Source organism: Leptinotarsa decemlineata, unplaced genomic scaffold (genome assembly GCF_025532065.1).
Source record: "Leptinotarsa decemlineata unplaced genomic scaffold, Ldec_3_MD MMD2_P_RNA_scaffold_6, whole genome shotgun sequence".
Taxonomy (NCBI): domain Eukaryota; kingdom Metazoa; phylum Arthropoda; class Insecta; order Coleoptera; family Chrysomelidae; genus Leptinotarsa; species Leptinotarsa decemlineata.
In genome coordinates this window covers 11,462,089-11,482,093 of record NW_027412533.1, presented here as the reverse complement: position 1 = coordinate 11,482,093, position 20,005 = coordinate 11,462,089, and the positions used below count along the sequence as shown (strand labels likewise).

The following is a 20,005-nucleotide window of genomic DNA, read 5'->3' as shown; positions in this document are numbered from 1 at the left end:
GTGAAAATTCATTGAATAAGGAAAACACGTTTTATAGATTAGTCAAACATTATTTCATATTTCATTTCGTGAAGAAGTTGACTATATTTAATCGTATAATGTAAGCTATCTTAAAAATTTTGAAATTCGACAAAGGACTAAAAAGTTGAAAAAATATATGGCAAAAAATGAGTTAGCGGCATTCTTCGTTACATTATCGATAACTTTCCCCTATACATATTTTTTATGTAACATCTCATTTCTTCACAGTGTTTTCGCGATTTTCAATATGGCGCTGCCACTCCATAGAGCTCTTTAAAAAATGCTTGAATATTTCTATAAGCCTATTTGCAAATTCATTATAATTTACCTTACAGTATGAAAATATGCTGTCCAGTTATGATTTTTTAAATTCAATAGCAAATAACTTTTGGCGGGAATAACTGTATCTAGGTGCAAATAAAACACAACTAGTTTGAACGGTGTCAATTTATTTGTCATTCATTACTGTCAACAGTAAGCACTGTCATCTGTCAGTCATTTGTTGATCATCCGGAGTAGCGTCTTGTTTCTGAAATCGATTTATAATTTAGAATATTTCACAATTACCATGTCGGATGACGAGATGGAAAAGTTTGAAATAACCGATTGGGATGTGGATAATGAGTTTAACATGTTCAGAAACAGAAAAAAAATTACGAAACATCATCAAATATATGGTAACACATAATAGCTTGAACCTAAATTTTTATACAATTCAGGATGACATTTGAGTTGAATTTTTTTCATTTAGGTATCTGGGCTGATGACAGTGATAATGAAGAAACGGAAAAGACATCATTCAAAACCAGAAAACTTCCAAAAAGTTATACAGCTCCCATCGGATTTGTCGCTGGTGGAGTTCAACAGGCTGGTAAAAAAGACAAAGAAAATGGTAGTGGTATTCTCAAAAAGGAAGAAAAGTCTGATGAAGAAGAACCAACCACTTCCTTTAAAACGATGAATAGCTCTGATGAATCGGAAGAGGAACACCCTCCTAGAGCAGGTAGCGCATATTTATATTTCCAACTAAACTGAAATAAATTAACATCTATGAATTGAGAAAGACAGATATTTGAATGTCCTGTTATTCACACAGTCACAACTGGTAATTCATAATTATTAATTAACAGTACAGTTAAATATGGTGTGTAGGCTTTCAAGACTAGTGTTCAATAGATTATTTTTGGGTTAGGTTTGCCAGGCACCATCAAAGATAATGTGGCAATGGATCTTCATTATATACTTTTACCTCTAATGAAGCATATAGTTTTTTTTATACTGCCCAGTCTGAAAAGTGACAAAATTTGTTTTTGAAGTATTCAAAAAGTGGGAGTTGTCATATGATCATGATCAACCTTGCTACAAAAGCAGTTTGTGTATTGCGTAGTTCTTATCCTACATTATGCTATTACGTGACCATTGAAATAATTCAAAAGTCTAGTGTGTCATGTACTGATCTCAACAATTTCAATTGCTGTTCCTTTATTCTATGGCCGCTCTTTTCTAATCTCTGAAAGTGGATATGTGGAGGTGTTCTTTGAAATGAGTTTCAATAGGTCGTTCTGTGGTAAAAGACTCTGTCCACTTAAGTTATATTTCGCCGATGTACTATTGACATCAGTTTGTGTGACCAATAGCTATCTTCTGGGGTGGGTACAATTTGGTTTTAAATGTGCATCAAAATCTCATCTTAGTTAGTCGTACTAGATAAATTGAAAAATTTCAATACCAATAAAATGAATACAAATTATGGAAAACAATGAATTTTTCATAATTGGGTTATTATTCATAGCGAACTTTCAATTACTTTAGAACATTATTCTGTTGACCAGTTCAAAATAAAAATTAAAAAACACTTGATGACAGTCTTCTTTGTTCGAATCACTGTTACTTATATGTTTTGTATTCAGAAATATTTTATATCATAAACTTTGTTAAGGTCCGCAGAAATTTTGTATCTGCATAGTTGAGAAGACAATTGTAGTGATTTTTTTCTTACTTGCTACTAACTCAAAAGTATTAATGAGAAATCAACTCTTCACCTTTGATATTTATTTTAACTAATACATCTTAACTTATGAATATATACAGTATAGTTTATATATGACAAACTTTATACTTTAATAAATATTAATGTTGGTCTTTTAAAACCAAAATTACATACAATTTGAAATTGTATGTAATTTGACACCAGATTTAAAAATTATATCATAACTTTATTTTACTTCGAAAAAGACCCATCCAATCAGTTATCAGTAAAATTATTCTTCTGCAGGTTTTGGTATCGATAGATCGAAGAAAACTATACAATCAACAGTGACAGAGATTACAGGAGATATTGCTGGTCTTCGAAAGAAAAATTCCACAAACCCTACTTTGATAAATAAGGGTGTAGGTCATTGGGAGAAGCATACAAAAGGTATAGGAGCAAAACTCCTTCTTCAGATGGGCTTCCAACCTGGCAAAGGTCTTGGAAAGGAATTACAGGGTATTTCTGCACCGGTTGAGGCTCATCTGAGAAAAGGACGAGGAGCAATAGGAGCTTATGGACCAGAGAAACCGGCCAGCATCCCAAAATTAAAGGCATATAATTTTTCAGTTACCTTTTTCTGATTCAATGTGCATGTTTTCACAATATATATGTAATTAAATTTTTCAGGAACAGTCAATTAAGTCGGAATTCGATGAAGACGAAACAAGCATGAAGAAGGGAGAGTCCAAATGGAAAAAAGCAGAACCGTTGAATAACAAAACCAGATATTACTACCGAAGTGTAGACGATGTTATTGAAAAAGGTAAACGTCCAGGAGCTTATAGAAATTTGGGAGTTACAAGGTAAACACTAATAGTTGAGGTTTATTTATCTTTTTTCCTCCTTATACTGGATTGTCTAATTTCATATTTATTTAATATGAAATAACTTTCTAGTTTTACTTTTATAGATTTTAGTACAACATACGTTCACTGGATTGGATACCATCAACCAGTTCTGTTATTTTCAGAATTCTCAAAAAATGAATGGAAGCTTTTATATGTTAACTATCACTTTAATGAAATGAATGAAAACACTTTTGCCTAATTTCCACTAGTTATTTTATTTCTATGACCGGTTTCGGGTTTCATCCCATTATCAAGTATAAAAACTAACTAACTAGTTAGTTACTAATAATATAACTAGTAGATATTAGACAAAAGTGTTTTCATTCATTTCATTGAAGTGATCATGAATTTCCAAAAAATCTGTTCGAAAAAATCTGTTTTTTCATTAAATGAAGATAAAGAAGTCATAAATCACACAAATAGCAAGTTATAATAAATACAATTGTAATAAGTAACATATGCAACAGATTTTATTTTTAATTCACAAATATTGGAAGTTGAAAACTGTATAGATACATCCTTACTAAGGCTGTACCTATATTGAATCCATATTTCTCCCGCCCCGATGTGGGACGACCATCGGACGACATCGGAAGAAAAACAAACACTTAAGTTTTAAAGTAGGTGCCTTCATTGGAAAGGGTAGTCCGATACGACAATGAACGATCACTACCGATTACTGACCGATGAGTAGTCAAATGAAAAGTGTTTGTTTTTAGTCCGATCTTTCATTCCGACGGAGTGGTATAATAATGAATAATAAAATTGATAAAGAGATTTTGATAATTCTTGTGAGAGATGAGCCTCGCTTGTGGGACCAGCAAAACAAGGATTACCATAATAGTGATATTAAGCCTAAACTATGGGAGGTTATTGGGGACCAATTACTGGTAAAAAGGCTGATGCATGCTCTGAAGTTAGACTAGCCAGTTATGTCGTTTTTCATGCCTTCAAGAATCTAGTTGAACGTTTCCATAGTCATACGATGGTAGTTCTTTAATTTATCCGGGTAGTTTCTTATGAGTAGGAAAGATTTGAAAAATTCCCTTTCAGATTTATCTTCATTAAACTGATACACCCATACCTTTTTCCTATGTCTCCTATTAAAGAGAACATTATTTTCTTGTTTAAGCCACCACAAAAAAGCATCTTCAGAGTCACTCACAATTACCCCCAAAACACAACTTCATCGACCATCGAGCGTCCGATGGTCGTCCCACATCGGACGCCCGATGGTCGTCCTACATCGGGTCGAGAGAAATACGAAATCAATATAGGTGCAGCCTAACTGAGACTGTGACTGGTCGAAAACTTTTTACTTCATAAATCACACGGCTCTACTGCAGATGTTTCATAAATATAGTTTTATCACTACATTAATTTATTTTTCAGAAACTTACAATAAAATGTATGCCACTCAATAAGATAAAAAATGAAAACGTCAACTCACACAAGCATATAAAATAATAATTAAAAATTTGTTACTTTTGCTTGCCGTAGTAGAACTAAAGCAAAAAACAATCAGATGGACACTTGACACCCAGAATGAGTTTTGTGCTACCTAAACGGGAAAACAGTGGACGTTTTTCACTTGCATAACAAGTGGTATACTCATGTAGAGTATATCCTCTCATAGGACTTTTTTTATATTGCTGGTTATATATACAAGGAAAGGTCAGAATGGACAGTCTTTTAAATATTGGTCTACAGCTACAGCAAGTCCATGTTATGTTAGTTTAAGAATATCCAAACAAGACAGTGCCCTGCAGTTTATGAATAACAAAGCAAAAACTGTTCAATTTGGATACTAGATTGTTTATATGAATTTTCTATGTAAGCTTGTGATCCACATAAATTCCAGGAAATTTAGTGCGATAACTTGCTCTATAGACCTAAGATTCATCCTTATTAATTGACTATAATCATAACGAATATTCTTTTGCTGCAATGAAATATAAAATTTCTTGTGTAAATTAACTTATAGTCCTTTATTGACAAACCACTCATAAAACATATTTGCTACAATATACTAGATTACTCTCTGCAATTCACTGATTAGTATCATCAGCATAAATGATTTATTCATTTTCGGATTTGCATGAATATGTTATATCAGTAATAAAAACAATAAAAAGTAAAGAACCCAGAACCGATCCCAGTAGTACACAACATTACACAAACAATAAGTAAAACATTACAGCGATTAGAAATGTTATTATTCTTTTGTAAAAGTATCCTCTTACAGCTGCCGGACTGAGTCATGGTCGGTGAGAAGCCCCTCCCTCAAAATGTGCAGTAGATGTGTAGAAATCTGTTATCAGTCTGTTAGATTATTAATCTTCAATATGCGGGTAAACGCTAGTTCTTCATGAAATAAGGAATAATATACCACTATTTTCTTAAATATGTATTATAATCTAATTTATTTGCATTTACATTATTTAATATCTAAATGGAGAACGAGAAATAACTCTTGATATTCATTATCATTCTACGAGACAGTCATTTATGTGGTAACAATTCTTCTTTGACAGTGTAAATTTAGCTCTTTGACTCAAGAAGGTAGCAAGTTATATATATTGGCATCGATTGTACTTGTCATTATGTTAATTTTTCTTATAGACATATACTCTCGCTTCTTCATTATATTGGGGGATCAAAATGTTATAATAAAAAAAATTTACAATTTTTTTGTTTTAGTGAACTCAGTAAAGTTAAAGTGATAGACATGACAGGACCCCAACAAAGAGTTTTAAGTGGCTATCACGCACTCAGTGGTCTGAAGGCACCACCAGGAGTTGAACACTATGAAGATGTGGTTCATAAGAAATGCTCAAATTTTGCTCTGCCAGAAATTCAACATAACTTGGATTTATTGGTTGACATGTGTGAACAGGTAAAACTTTTAGTTGCGTTTAATTTTTGTTTAGAAATCTATCAATTTGTAATTGTGTTTGAAGAGGTTGATTAGAATGGTTGTTCATAGTTGTGTCTGTATGGGTTGGTTTGTCGTAAATTGCAAAAATCATCTTTGTTGTTGATTTTTGTGATTTATTGTATTTTGGTGAATTGATGTATTGGAGAAATTACTGTAATTGTCTGTGTATCTGTGAAACAGGCTAAAACATCGTGTAAATATCTGTACCAATTAATGAATTTTTTGAAAGTTAGGTGTTGTCCAAAAATTTTTTCAAAGTTGTTCATGAAGCCTTCTTTATTGTTATATATGGTGCTATATATATTTAGACCAATTAGTGTATTACCAGCCTTTTCAAAATTGTTTGAAATGGTGATGTGCGACCGATTGATGAACTTCCTAAATAAGTGTAAAATAATTAATAACATTCAGCATGGATACATCAAGGGAAAATCAGTAGAGGCAGCCATTATGCAATTTACGAAAAAAATAGTAAAGTCATTTGAAAATAACCATTTATAGTTGGGCATTTTCTTGGATTTATCTAAAGCCTATGATTGTCTCAATCATAAATATCTACTTGAAAAACTCGAAAGGTATGGAATTTGTGGAATTGCATCAGATTGGTTCACATCATACCTAACAAATAGGCAACAAATAGTAAAAATATCAATTGATGGAAAGATAGTTAAATCTAACGTAAAAATAAATAATACTGGGGTTCCTCAAGGCAGTATAACAGGTCTAATTTTATTTGTACTCTTTATGAATGACATCTCGAAAATATTGCAGCATCCTGTTAATATATCTTGCAGCATCACTAAATATGCAGATGACACAAACTTATTAGTTACTAGTTCTAACTTATTTGATTTAACTTAACAGGCAAATTATTTCTTGAGTGAAGTAAGTAATTGGTTCGCAAAAAATAAACTTATATTGAATGTCCAGAAAACTAACATTATTTTGTTTCGAACTCAACAACAAAAAATAGATACACCAAGTAGTTTTAAAATGTCTGGTAACGAAATTAAATTAAAAAAGAATTCAAAATTCTTGGGAGTATTTTTAGATGAGCATTTGCAGTGGAATATCCATAGAGAAAACTTAACAAAAAAATTAAATAACTTATCTTACAGTTTAAGAGTAGTAAGTAAATATCTAAATGATTACTCATTAAAAATTATTTATATTGCAAATTTTAAAGCATCACTAAGATTTGGGATTATGTTTTGGGGATCGAACAGTCAGATGATTCATTTATTTACCATTCAGAAAAGAACAATAAGATGTTTATTTAAAATGAAATATCAAGAAACCTGTAGAGGAATTTTCAAAAAAAAATCACATACTGTGTATGCAATTTATATATATGAATGTGTACTATATCTGTATAAACATAAAAATAATTTTACAAAGTGTGTGGACCCTAATAATTATCAAACACGTAATTGTAGTAACATATCTTATCCAATACATAGATTAGTAGCAACTGAAAAACATTCCTCATATGCCTCTATACGACTTTTTAATAGACTACCAGAGAACATTAAAACCTTGAACATCAACAAATTTAAAACAAATGTTAAATCCTTCCTCATTGAAGTAGAACCATACAGTGTAGAAGACTTTCTAAATTATTCTTATTAGATATTAGATTTAAGAATTATGAAAATTGACACTGTTTCATTTTTTTGTTTTTCGCTGATTTGTGTAAAACACTCTTTGAAATAAAGATTATTGATATTATTGAATTTATAATCATTTTGGTTTACGCATTTGGCTAGTAGAAAGAGTACTCTCCTTGAGTTGGTGATTCATTTCCCGCAGTAGCTCCTTTTCCCAATCATCTGATTAGTCTATTAAATTGTCATTGGGGTTTCAACAATCATCAAAAGTATTTTTTTTAATTAAATTATGTGTATCAAAACAATATTTTGATTTTTTGTTAGCACAGATTGAATGGAATATAGATTTGCAGTGTATGCATTTGGTTTTTTTGTTTATCACATGTCTTTACAATACCTGCAAGACAGACTCAAAATCACATCTTCATTTTCCGTCATCTTTAAATTTATATTGATATTTATATCACAGATTTTTTAAAACTTCTCTTCTTCTTTACAATTTAATAACAACTGCCACTATTTTGAAACATTTCTTGGTGAATTTTATACTAGATATATGCCTGAATGGTCTGTCGGATTTTCAATTTGGTGTGTAATGTCAATTGTGTTTTGGAAAGAATCCACAAGATATTCTAAGAATATACTGTATTCTAAGAATACTGTATGCTCAGGTTTTCAACGCTCTCTACAGAAGGACTGGGGTATCTAGGTTAAGTGGCTGTATATCTTTATAAATGTATTTCCATTAGAGGAATGTCAAAAAAATACTATTAGAGTAGAAATATTTGCTGTCATTGGATTTTTGAACACAAATAATTTCAATTATTTACCAATACAGCACATATATCATTTCCTATTTCTATCAAGTTGTTTACTACCCTGTTAAAATGTTCAGTGAAAGGTGTCAACAATATAGTTTGATATATCAATTCTTACTTAAGAAAAGGAGGAATTTTTTTCATTACTCAACTGATGATTAGGTCCATGAATCATTACAATATTTTTTCTTACTTGGTACTTTCACCTTTTACACCTAGAATTAAGACACTCCCTCTTTTTTATCCAGATCCTGGTAAAATCGGATATCTATCTACCTACATTCACATAAAATTTGAGTATAAAATATTTATACTACAAATGATGTTTTTAGGATATAATAAAAATTGACAGGGATACTAGGCATAATGAAGATAGAATTGTAGTTCTTGAACAAGAAGAAAATGCATTGAAAGAAATTCTGAAGAAAGAAGATGTCTCTTTAGAGACCTTGAAGCAAGTGATGGACATTGTTAATAAGTTAATGAATCCTATGCAAGAATATTCTTTGGGTCAAGTTGCTAACATTTTCAAGGAACTACAGGTGAATGTGGTTCACATCAAAATTCAAAAAACTATCTAGCTTTCTAAACTAAAATTTCATTGTAGGAACAATATAATGAAGAATACTTTATGTACGAGTTGGGAGAATTAGCACCTGGCCTAATCAGCCCTCTTTTAACCTCGGCCCTAGCTAGTTGGAATCCTTTAACCAATCCCCAGCAATATCTCGACGTTTTCGAACAATGGAAGGACATCTTGGATAGGCCAAAACAACGTGGGAATCTTGAAGGTAATAAAATGGGAATACAGCCATATGATAGTCTCATTTGGCATACTTGGATGCCTGTTATGAGAACTTGCGTTAGGTAAGTTACACGCTTTAGTTTGTTTTCTAAGGGATCACAGTCTTGTAGGCTTCTGAATGTTTTTCTAAGTGGTGTCTTATCAGTTTATGATGAGACACTACATTTCTATAATCTGTATTGAAATGAAAAATAATATACTCCGCATTTTTTCATAGGTATAACAGTTTTTTTTCAAATTACTCAAATTGGCTTAAAAATCAGATATAGTTCAAGTAAACGATATAGTGCAAACTACTATATATATATATATAGATATATATATATATATATATATATATATATATATATATATATATATATATATATATATACATATATATATATATATATATAAATCCCGCCATTCTTTTTGCGTCCATACATTGTATAAATACGTATGATCCTGCGTCCTCCACCTTTCTGCATCCGTATACGGACGCCAAAAAGTTTTTCTGTTATGGTGTCGTTATAATATCAATAAAGCCAGTGCACAAAAAATTATTCAGTAATAGCTAATCTGGGGATTCATATTTTCGTGCCATAAATTGTCGGAAACCCCGAGTTCGGTCTGAATGATGGTTACGTCAGGACGCAAAAAAGGTTGTTGAATGTACAGCCAGTTCCCGAAAGTGGTTCATGTCTTTCTTCGCTAGGGGGTGTTCGCGTCGACACAAGTATATCTTGTTGTATATTTTTGCAACATGTAGCAGATGATTGAGACTCCGCAGATCCGGCAACATTGTATATTCCATGTATTCTAGGGAAATGTCCAAATTTTATGAGAAATGGGTTAGTTGTTCGTTTCGTGACAAATGAGATGAGTGTCTTTTTTATAATAAAATTTAACTTATCACTTGCCGGAATTTTCGCGTTGTTGAATACAAAGATGAGTCGCAATATCAAAAGTTTAGTTTATAAAATGTAATTGTAATGAAATAATTAGGAGCTATTATGTATTGCAAGAAATAAACAGAAACTCATATTAAGGGTTCAAATAACCCGCCGTTATTTTCTGAGCACAAGTACGCTCGTCTCACAGACGAATTTAAAACTTGAGTTTACATATTCGGAACAGTATTGTTAAAGGACGCAGTAACCAATCTTAGCAAATCTTCTTCATTTTGAAAATTATGAGACTACATTTGATTCTTGGCATATCTCCAAAGAAAAAAGTCTAGTGGGATTAGGTCGGGCGACCTTGCAGGCCAGGATGTGTCACTATGAGTACAAATTCATTGTCCTGGGAGGCGACAGTTCAAATAATCACAAGCAATTCAAGTGTTATGTGCTTGTTGAAACCAGCAGCTGTGAGTAACCGCTAAAGGCAAATTATCTAAAGCGTCTTCCAAATTCATGTACCTACCCCTCTTTTGTTAAATTGTTTTGGTAGATGAAAGGCCCAATTACATTCATACCGAGAATTCCAACTCATATGTTAAAATCGAAACTCTTATTAAAAATTCCATTGTTGGTGAATTAGGTAGGTAACGAGATGTAAAAGTACGATAGGTACGGTAATATGTCAACAATTCTACCAAACAACAGTATTATTATGACAACAGAACATTATGTGTCATTTTTTCCAGCGCGTACTATTTGCGTACTATTTAAAATTGAAAAAAAGCAGGTTAAGTAATCACTTTTCATTTTGCGCAAAAAATGGTTATGAAATCATATAGTGTGATACGTTGCTACATTCAAAATAAAAAAATGGAGTCGTACACAGGGTATACTTTTGTTTAGGCCCATATGAAAATACAAAGTTGATTATGTTTTTTTCAAGACGAAACGTCGCAGAAAAATTCTGCTTACGTGTAGTCCGCAAAAAGTGGCCATGACAGAGTGCTATTTATTTTACATTTCTTTTGAAAATAAATCTAGGAGAAAATAAAAACGAAATTCTCAAATTTCGGTTTTTCTCGGATATCTCCGAAACTACTCATAATATTGACACTTCCTGAATAGCATATTATTAGGCACATAAATGTCCTACTAATTCAATCGACACCGTATCACTTACTGTTTCTAATATCCCCATGCTGTTCATTTTTACCTTGGACACTGTGTATTCAAAATGCAAACACACACATTTTGAAAAATTTTGTCTTCTGAGTGTAGCTGCCGAACGAACGGAATTTTTTCATTCCCAAAAAATTTTATCTGTATGACTGGGTTAGTGCTGGTTCAAGATCCCCCTTTTTTGATAAAAATTTAAAATGGAAAACCTGATTTTTCGCACTATATAAAAATTCTTTCCGAATTACTTTTTAGTGTAGACGACTAGAGGAAATTATGAATTTTATAGGTATAATTGAATTGAAGAAGATCAAGAATTAGTGTTTCTATATTAAGTATCAATGATACGAAAATATCTGACTCAAAAGTTAATATATTTTCTCAGTATTTCACAAATGAATACTAATTCTTTCAGTTATGCCAATTTCAGTTATTTTGAAGAGATTCATAAGAAATATGCTAACATTTTCTTCACAAATATTATAGTATATACAAACAATTGTTTAGGGACTATTTGATAGAAAAGGGAACGAAGGCAGCACAAAACCTGAAACATAATATTAAAAACTTCAAAGCTTTCAAAATTTTGATGGAGACTATAATCTGCAGATTACTTTTTTTGAACAGAAGGAGAGTTGGGGAACTGCAAAGAAGGAAACTAGCAACCTACATGTACACAGAAAAAAGTAATAATAAAAATTGAGAGGAATTCGCCGACGCTGTAACCCCAGCAGAGAAATTATTATTGAAAAATTTCAAAAGGTTTGTTACTAGAGGAAAAAGGGGTAGAGGAGTTCCAGTTCTTTTCAGTACGGATGTACAGAATCATATGAAATTGTTACTTCAGGCACGATCTAAATTTGTTAATGAATCTAATTTATTCTTATTTGCTAATCCTGCATCAAAAGAGCAGCCTTTAATAGGATACAAAGTACTTATGATGTACTGTTTGGAACCTTTGGTGTAGTAATGAATGTTACTGGAGTTTTTTTCCCAACACCAAATTGTTACTTTTACACCTCGACACATGTTTTGATCACCAAGTGATCATCTTCAAGAGGAAGATAAAATAGTTTTATCTTCCAGAAGTTGTCACGAAATTCTTTCAGCACCTTTCATTCTAGCCGTAAGGCATCGAAATGACTGCGATTGGGTAACTTATACTTCAGATTTCACGAATCAAAGTGTATGATACACCACTGCAGTATATTCTTGAGCTCAAGTTTAGAATAACAGTTACTTGTAACGAAATTACCTTACAAACAATTCATAATGTAAGAAATGAGTTTGTAAACGTCTGTTCACATTTTGAAAATTGATGGAATAAACCGATGCCAATTCCGAATGAGTTTTTTTTTAAATTTTTCACTTGCAGATTTTCAAAAAGATTGTAACTCCATCAATTTATTCAAGTACGGCCGATCTCTTCATGAAAAATAAACCAAAGAAGGATAGAAAATTGAAAGTCTGATTAAATGAGGTATATATAATACAACCTCCCATTCCATATAAAAAAAGTTCACGGTACTTTCTTGGAGCAAAGAGGGCAGCATTTATTGAAAATATTACCTTTCCACATACACTTTGTCCGACTTTGTTCCGCTCAGAAGTTGAGAGAATAAAGGACTTTTTACGTTTGTTTGAAAGTGATTGACAATGATTCGTGGTGAATGTTGCTAGTTTGGGCTTCCATTGTCTAATATGCTGTTAACAGGTTCAAAATCAATGCTGTAAAGAAACAAATTTATTGTAACATGAAAATTAAAATAAATCAATTACGGTTTATACAAAAGCTAAGATATTAATTACAATTAACAATAAAACGTGATAACAAAAACAAACAAAGGACTGAAAAAAATCACAGAAAATAAAATAAAAAAATATATAAATTTATAAAAATAAGCTGAAAATTAAAAAGGAAAATTTCAAGATTTTAAACCAACTTACTTCAAACCAAGTTACTTCGGGTGATGACGTCATCACCCGGAGACGATTGTGAATACTAACAATTGAAACGTCGTCAAATAACTTGGTTTGAAATCTTTTGATTTTTCCTTTTTAATTTTAAAATTATTTTCATATGTCTATATATATATTTTTTTCTTTTATCTTATTTTTTTACTGTGAATGAAATGGAAGTCCTAACTAACAACATTCAAGAATTTTTTACGTCCACACTGTATACAATTAGTATTCCAGAGGTACACATCGAATCAATACCACTTCTGTAGGCATATACTGGTATTCTGGATAAATACCCCTTCCACTCTATTCTAGTCGAGTAAAAGTGGCAACACTGCAGGACGCAGAAATGATCACAGATTGAAAAATAAAATACTCAATGACGCAAAAAAGGTTGAATAATATGTCGGAATTTAAAATATACAAGGAAGCCGAATCGGTTTCATTATGTGCGGATTCAAAAAAGTTGGTATGATATGAATATGTGGTAAAGTCTTTTAATTTTAAGGTTAGTTTAATATACTTTGTAGCTATCTGTTGGAAAAAGCCTGAACTTCACATCTATCATATTAAAATCATATATACTCATATGGACGCAGAATCACCACCTTCATGTAAAGACGCAGAAATGATAGACGGATGTATATATATATATATATATATATATATATATATATATATATATATATATATATATATATATGCATTTGTAACCTTTTTGACTCCGTATACAGTTAGGGCTTCCAACCCTCCACCAGAAGAAATTCTTTTACCTGAGTGTAAATGACGGTTTATTATTAATTTCACCACAAATATACGAGGCAAATAGAGAGGGGTAATGAAATGATGTTTTTTTTCATATAAAATATTATGTACTCGTTGAACTCCTAACACTTCTATACCTTATTCACCTCCTTCAATAAAAAAATGTCATATTCAGCGGTACGTTCCACCTCCAGCAGGGTTGCCTCTGTTGCTTATTGAAACTTATTGCATGTTTATATGGCTCCATGCGGAGGTTTATTTTGCGATCATCCACGATCATTGTGGTAGGTATCATCGGATGGATATATATTTCATATTCGGATTCCGTCAGAAAAATACTTTCAAAAAAAAAATATATATGTACTCAGCAGAACAGAAGTTATTCGAAAAATAATGTCGAAAAATGTATTTATTTATCCGTCATCATTTTCAATGAGAATTCATTCTTATTTTATATTTGATTTACCTTTGAAAAGTGCTTTCTGAACATAAGGAGTGGCACGAGTCCATACCTAGTGATTCAAAAACATTCCTCAAAAACATACAAAACAAATTTCAAATACAATTTTATTGACAAAGTTATTCATCTCAAAGATTTCAGATGATTATTTTTTTCACTTTTTATGTTTTTCTTGTTTTCTGAAATAAACGCTGTCATTGATGTTGACGAAGTAAACTCTTTTGTATCTCCTATGAGGATTTTCAATATTTTTAAAATTTTTTACGTTAGTAAGAGTCTCGAGAACAGTCATTTTGATAATATCCTGTTTTCATATTCCCAAACGAGTTGATGATCTAGAGATCTAATAATTTGTCTCAAATTTATTTCATTCTGAAATTTTGTTTTCTAAGTTTACGCCTAGAACTTTGAAACTGCATTTCATTAGATCGGACTTTCATTGTCTAATATTGTCGGTCGGTAGGCAGGCAGTTCGACGTGGGTGCTTTGTTCACTTACTCGAATTGACTGCCGTGTTGGTCGGTGGTTCAAGCTCTAGTCTGAACGATCGATTTTCATTTGATATCGTCCAACCCGTGTTAGGAATCACACGTTAAAAGGTAAGACCTAGTTAATCCTTAGCTCGCATAAGTTTCGACTTCTGAGGGTTGTCGTTCGTAGGGGTACGACAGCTGGTTAACGAAAAAACAGATTTAAACCTGATATCCTTGATGTGAATTGATTTGAAATCCCTGGAAAAATCTATGAACAATTAAAAAGTTAGCTGAAAAAAATCAATTATATTAGGTAAAAAAACTGAAATTACAATGAAATAAAATATAAGCAACAACCAAAAATCAAAAAATTGAACTATTAACACGAGATGAAAATAAAAAATTGTTAACAAGAAATGAAAATTAAAAATCAAAACATTCCGAACCAAGTTATTTCACTTCGATTGTGGATGCTTATTAACAATCGGAACGCCGCGCCGTGAAGTAGCTTAGTTTGAAATCTTTAAATTTTTAATATTAATTTCTTGTTAATAATTTTTTATTTTCAGCTCGTGTTAATAGTTCAATTTTTTGATTTTTTGGTTGTTGCTTGTATTTTATTTCATTGTAATTTCAGTTTTTCTGCTTAATATAATTGTTTTTTTTTCAGCTAACTTTTTAATTTTTATACAGATTCTTGCAGAGATTTCAAATCAATTCATATCAAATTAGACAATGGAAGTCCGAACTAATAAAATGCATCTCTAAACATTGTAAACCTTCTAAACTATTTTTGTTACAACTTTCGAACCACTAGGTATTTACCAATAAAACCCTATATTTTGAAAAAGCGCTATTGAAGGAGAAATCACATATTGAATTTTTTTTTTATTATTCATTTGGGAAATCAAGTAAAAAATTTTTTCGAATTTTGTTTCACCCAGTAATAGAAAGAGTATGGTCAAAACATTATTCGATAATGAAAAAACTATATTTTTCAAAGATCTTCATAACAATACAGTCATCAAATTACTGTTGACTCAAAATAGTGATGGTTTAATAGATTAACTTGTTGACGTTATTTTTGGCATAACTTCTTAACTCAGTATATACCCATATATTACTATATTTTTAAAAAGTACTCTTCTGAAGAAGTTCGAATATTAAAAGTATTCAGAAAAAAATTACTTTGATATGTCACGCTCCTACTGGATATCCTGTATATTGGAAAATGATTAAAAAAGTCTAGTGCATTGGTGTCTACAATTTTTATATGAACTATTTTTTAATAACTTCTTCTTCAAACTTCCAATCGAGGCTCAATTTGTCAAAAAATGTTTATACGTATAAGTGTATCAACTGTCTCCGGCGATGGTGCCAATGTCGTGAGGTCGACAAGTACGTGTAATGCAAGGAGCCATCGGAAACACGTGCATGGTATAATTATATATCTGTATAAAAATTTGCGCCCTCTACCAAAAGTTGATTCAACTATAGAATATAAATGTGCATGTTTCATTTTCACCTCCGGACTAAAAGTTCCCAGATGATGAAAAATACCATTAATAATATAATAGAGTCGAAAAACTGACGAAACGCTTTCACCTCCGAAATCGGAGGCGAACTGGAAAAAACGGAGCCCAACACAACCGGAACATATTATGTTCGGAAGTGTATGCAACCTAAATATATATATATATATATATATATATATATATATATATATATATATATATATATATGTTTATCACCATTAATATGGAAGTGTCCAATCTACATATAGTCTTTTTCAAATAAAATTACTTTTTTAATCCTTTTCTGCCAGTCTTCTTCGGTAATATTATATACTCCTTCTTATCTCTATTACCTTCTTATCAAATTTTGAAAAATTATTCACGCCGGATGCTTTGTTTTAATTTTTCCCAAATTATCTCAATGGGAATGAAAACCCAAAAATGGGGGGGAAGTCTCAGGGCATATACTTTTTCAAATGTTTTTGTCTGTAAAACTTCAAGTAGTTAGTTTTTGGTATACTAATCTTCAAAATACAAATTATTACTCAATAAAAAACTTTGTATTTCATCTTTCCTCGAATTTTTATTTGGTACTATGATGAGCTGTCGCGAGTGATGGGAAGTGTTGTCAAGAACTATTACACTATTCGCATCCAAATTTGGGATCAATGTATTTTCAAACCATTCCTCAAAAATATTAGCTTTCATGTTCTTATGGTAGTCAACATTGCAGTCCTCAAGTTTTTTCCACATAATTTCAAAGAATTCGGAGCCCATCCTTTACTTCCTCCACAATGCACAATGATTAGTCACGATCCTTTGTTTGCAGGCATGTTAGGCGTACACATTCTCAAACCATCTGTCTACTCTTTCGTAACTGTTATACCAAGATTTGTCCAAATAGAAAATTTGACGATTTGTTCTAAGTATTTGTTACGCAATTCCACTATTCTTCTGCTTTCTATAACTGCTTGACCTTTGTTTATTATTTCAAATCTAAATCCTAGTTTCTTTATACAATTCTGAAGAGTTTTGTCACAGCAGCTCATGTTATGGCCGGAAGTATTCAATTTCTTCCTTATGATTTCAGTTATAGGAATCTCATTGCTTTCGTAACAGTCGTATATTGTTTTTTCATTGATTTTATTAGATGAACATCTGAAGGTTTATGTAATCCTGTATCACATCTCGTCTTGCGTTCATAAGGTTTGTTTTTGACTACTTTATGTACAGTTGAGAAAGAAATTTCAGTCAAATCTAATGTTGCTTGTAATAGTTTGTTTCCCTTGAAACCAAACTTAGATGTAGATTCTTATATACTTTGAAACACACTCTCTGTGTTTCAATATTCAAATGCATCCGAATCTTATTCACTGGTATCTCTTTTTTGCATTGTTCACCATCGCTATTGGAATCACCACATTTTAAACAGATAACAAAAATTTTAAATAATTATAACTGCACCAATATCGAATTTCAACACTCAAATCGCGATCAGTTCCTGAACTGAACGCGACGGCGAAACCATGCCCGCATTTCTATTCGTCACCGTAACATGACTTCAAATTTAATTTTATGACTCTTCCGCCAATCATAAAACTCGGTTAGTAAAACTGATCCAATACGCACCACCAATTCTACAGTCCACGTGGACTAGATCTCAGCCAGTTCATTTTCATGTATTGGTTTTTTGGCCTTTAAGAGTGCCTCTATCATCAAGTGTACACAAGATCGTTTACTTCGACTATAATTCAATTATTCATAAAAATAAAAACTACTTAACCCCCATCAAAATAGGATTTCGGTAGGGAAAGTCTACTACAACTGCACTTACAAGAAAGAGATGAAAAAAAAATTAATGCCATACACTTCTGTATTCACACAAGTCGGAAACAGATCAGTAGTGACACTCTGATTCTCCAAGGCCTCAGAAATTTGGTGTTCAAAAATGTGCTGAAAATGTTGTTGCTTCAGTTTTTTCTCAGGAGGTTGAACAATAACTGGGAATTGTATTTCTGTTGTATTTTTGCAGCACATAATCACACGAATGCCTCCCTTATTCACCAGATCTGACCGGAGTATCATGTCTTTCCTTAACGGGAAATAAATCTATAAATTTTCTTACAATTTTTTTCACCGTGCTAAGAATTACACGTTAAACGGTAAGACCTCGTTAAACCGTAGGCTCTCGCAAGTTTCGACATCTGACGGTTGTCATTCGTAGGGGGGGACCTCATTAGCAGAAAAAAGATTTTCAAATTTTCACAGATGTGTTGCAGGATCGCTGTAATAAATGTATTTTTTTCAGAGGAGAGTAATTTGAATAATGAAATACTTTAAATGTCAAATTTTGTTTACTTCTATAGCAGGCTAAGAATTATTGATTTATCTCTATCTCTGATTCAAAATCACTATGCACCGATATGTTATAAAAAGTAACCACTTCTTAACTGCTATTACTGTTGGTTTGAGTTGAAACAAGTTGTTAATTTTATTTATTTATCAGTTTATCTAACGGGCAGCACCCAATATACAAACATGTTTTTACAAATGTGTTTTGACTAGAAATTGGGATACTTGACCAAGTAGCACATGTATATTTCACATACAGAGTGGTCCAACGAAAAGTATGCACCTTGCTTTTCTCCTTTTTTTGTAACTTAACGCAAAAATGCTCGGACAGGTCAATTTTGCTTTTGAGGGGGACACATTTTAGATGTATTTTTCTACCTGTGCCTTCAACCCCCTAGCGAGGGTGAGTAACAACCCTAAAATTTTAAATGGAAAGTGGGGTCGAGTGATATATCATTTGAAAGGGCACAAAATTATCTTTCCAATGATACCTAATTTGTTGTATTTCACTCAAACATGTAGGTATTATGAAGAAAAACAATTACAACCCAGTACTTTGAAATGTGTAATTGACTTAGTGGAATACTACTTCAGCAAGTGCAGAAAATGTGACTCATTTGCTTCCATACAATAATACAGATTTTGTTCAAATCTATTCGTAACATTCTGTAGCATATCAGGTGTTATACTTCTGCACTCTGCTGTAATTCGTTGGCGAAGATCTTCTATGGACTCGGGCTGCATAGCAAAACATTTATTTTTCATGTGTCCCCAAAGGAAAAAGTCTGAAGGCGATAAATCAGGTGACCTGGCAGGCCTTCCAATCCACCGTCCAGGAAACCGGTCATCTAAAAACTCTCTTACCGGAGCAACATGTGAGGAGGTGCTCCATCTTGCTGGAAATGAAGCCGATCATCATTATGATTTTGGTCATTTTCAATTATTTCTGTTATGAGAGGATCAATTGTATCTTCAAGCATGTTCAGGTAGACCTCACCAGTTAAATTCCCAGAAATAAAAAGTGGCCCTACGATATGACTACCTAATATGCCACACCAGACATTGATTTTTTGAGGGTACTGGGTATGGACCTCTCGGAATAAGTGTGGGTTACTGTCATCCCAGTAACGGCAATTATGCCTATTCACAGCTCCATTCAAAAAAAAATGTACTCTCATCGGAAAAGCCCGTGTTGAATGATAGGTGCGGATCATCAATTAATAGCTGGCTCAGTTGTTCACAAAATTGCAGCCTTCTTTCAGGATCATCTTCATTGAGTTCCTGTACTAATTTAATTTTGTACGGATGAAATTTATAGGCTTTTAATATCCGTATTATGGACGAACGGAGACA

At 32.1% G+C, this 20,005-nt stretch overlaps 2 protein-coding genes across 3 annotated transcripts in view; one reads left to right on the top strand and one right to left on the bottom strand.

Annotated features, from left to right (window-relative positions):
• LOC141480137 (uncharacterized) overlaps positions 1-20,005 on the bottom strand; it is a 288,325-nt gene that overhangs the window by 128,463 nt on the left and 139,857 nt on the right. The gene's annotated exons all lie outside the window — the stretch shown is intronic.
• Positions 1-20,005, top strand: part of sip1 (septin interacting protein 1) — a 111,865-nt gene that overhangs the window by 65,322 nt on the left and 26,538 nt on the right. The window contains exons 1-7 of one of the 2 annotated variants that reach the window (XM_074169971.1): positions 506-698; positions 773-1,024; positions 2,297-2,604; positions 2,681-2,856; positions 5,602-5,797; positions 8,597-8,806; positions 8,872-9,131. In XM_074169971.1, coding sequence (XP_074026072.1) covers positions 590-698; positions 773-1,024; positions 2,297-2,604; positions 2,681-2,856; positions 5,602-5,797; positions 8,597-8,806; positions 8,872-9,131 — 1,511 coding nt within the window. In that variant the 5' untranslated portion in view covers positions 506-589. Of the gene's footprint in view, positions 1-505; positions 699-772; positions 1,025-2,296; positions 2,605-2,680; positions 2,857-5,601; positions 5,798-8,596; positions 8,807-8,871; positions 9,132-20,005 lie in introns of those variants that run through there. The other variant, XM_074169972.1, reaches the window with a different exon arrangement.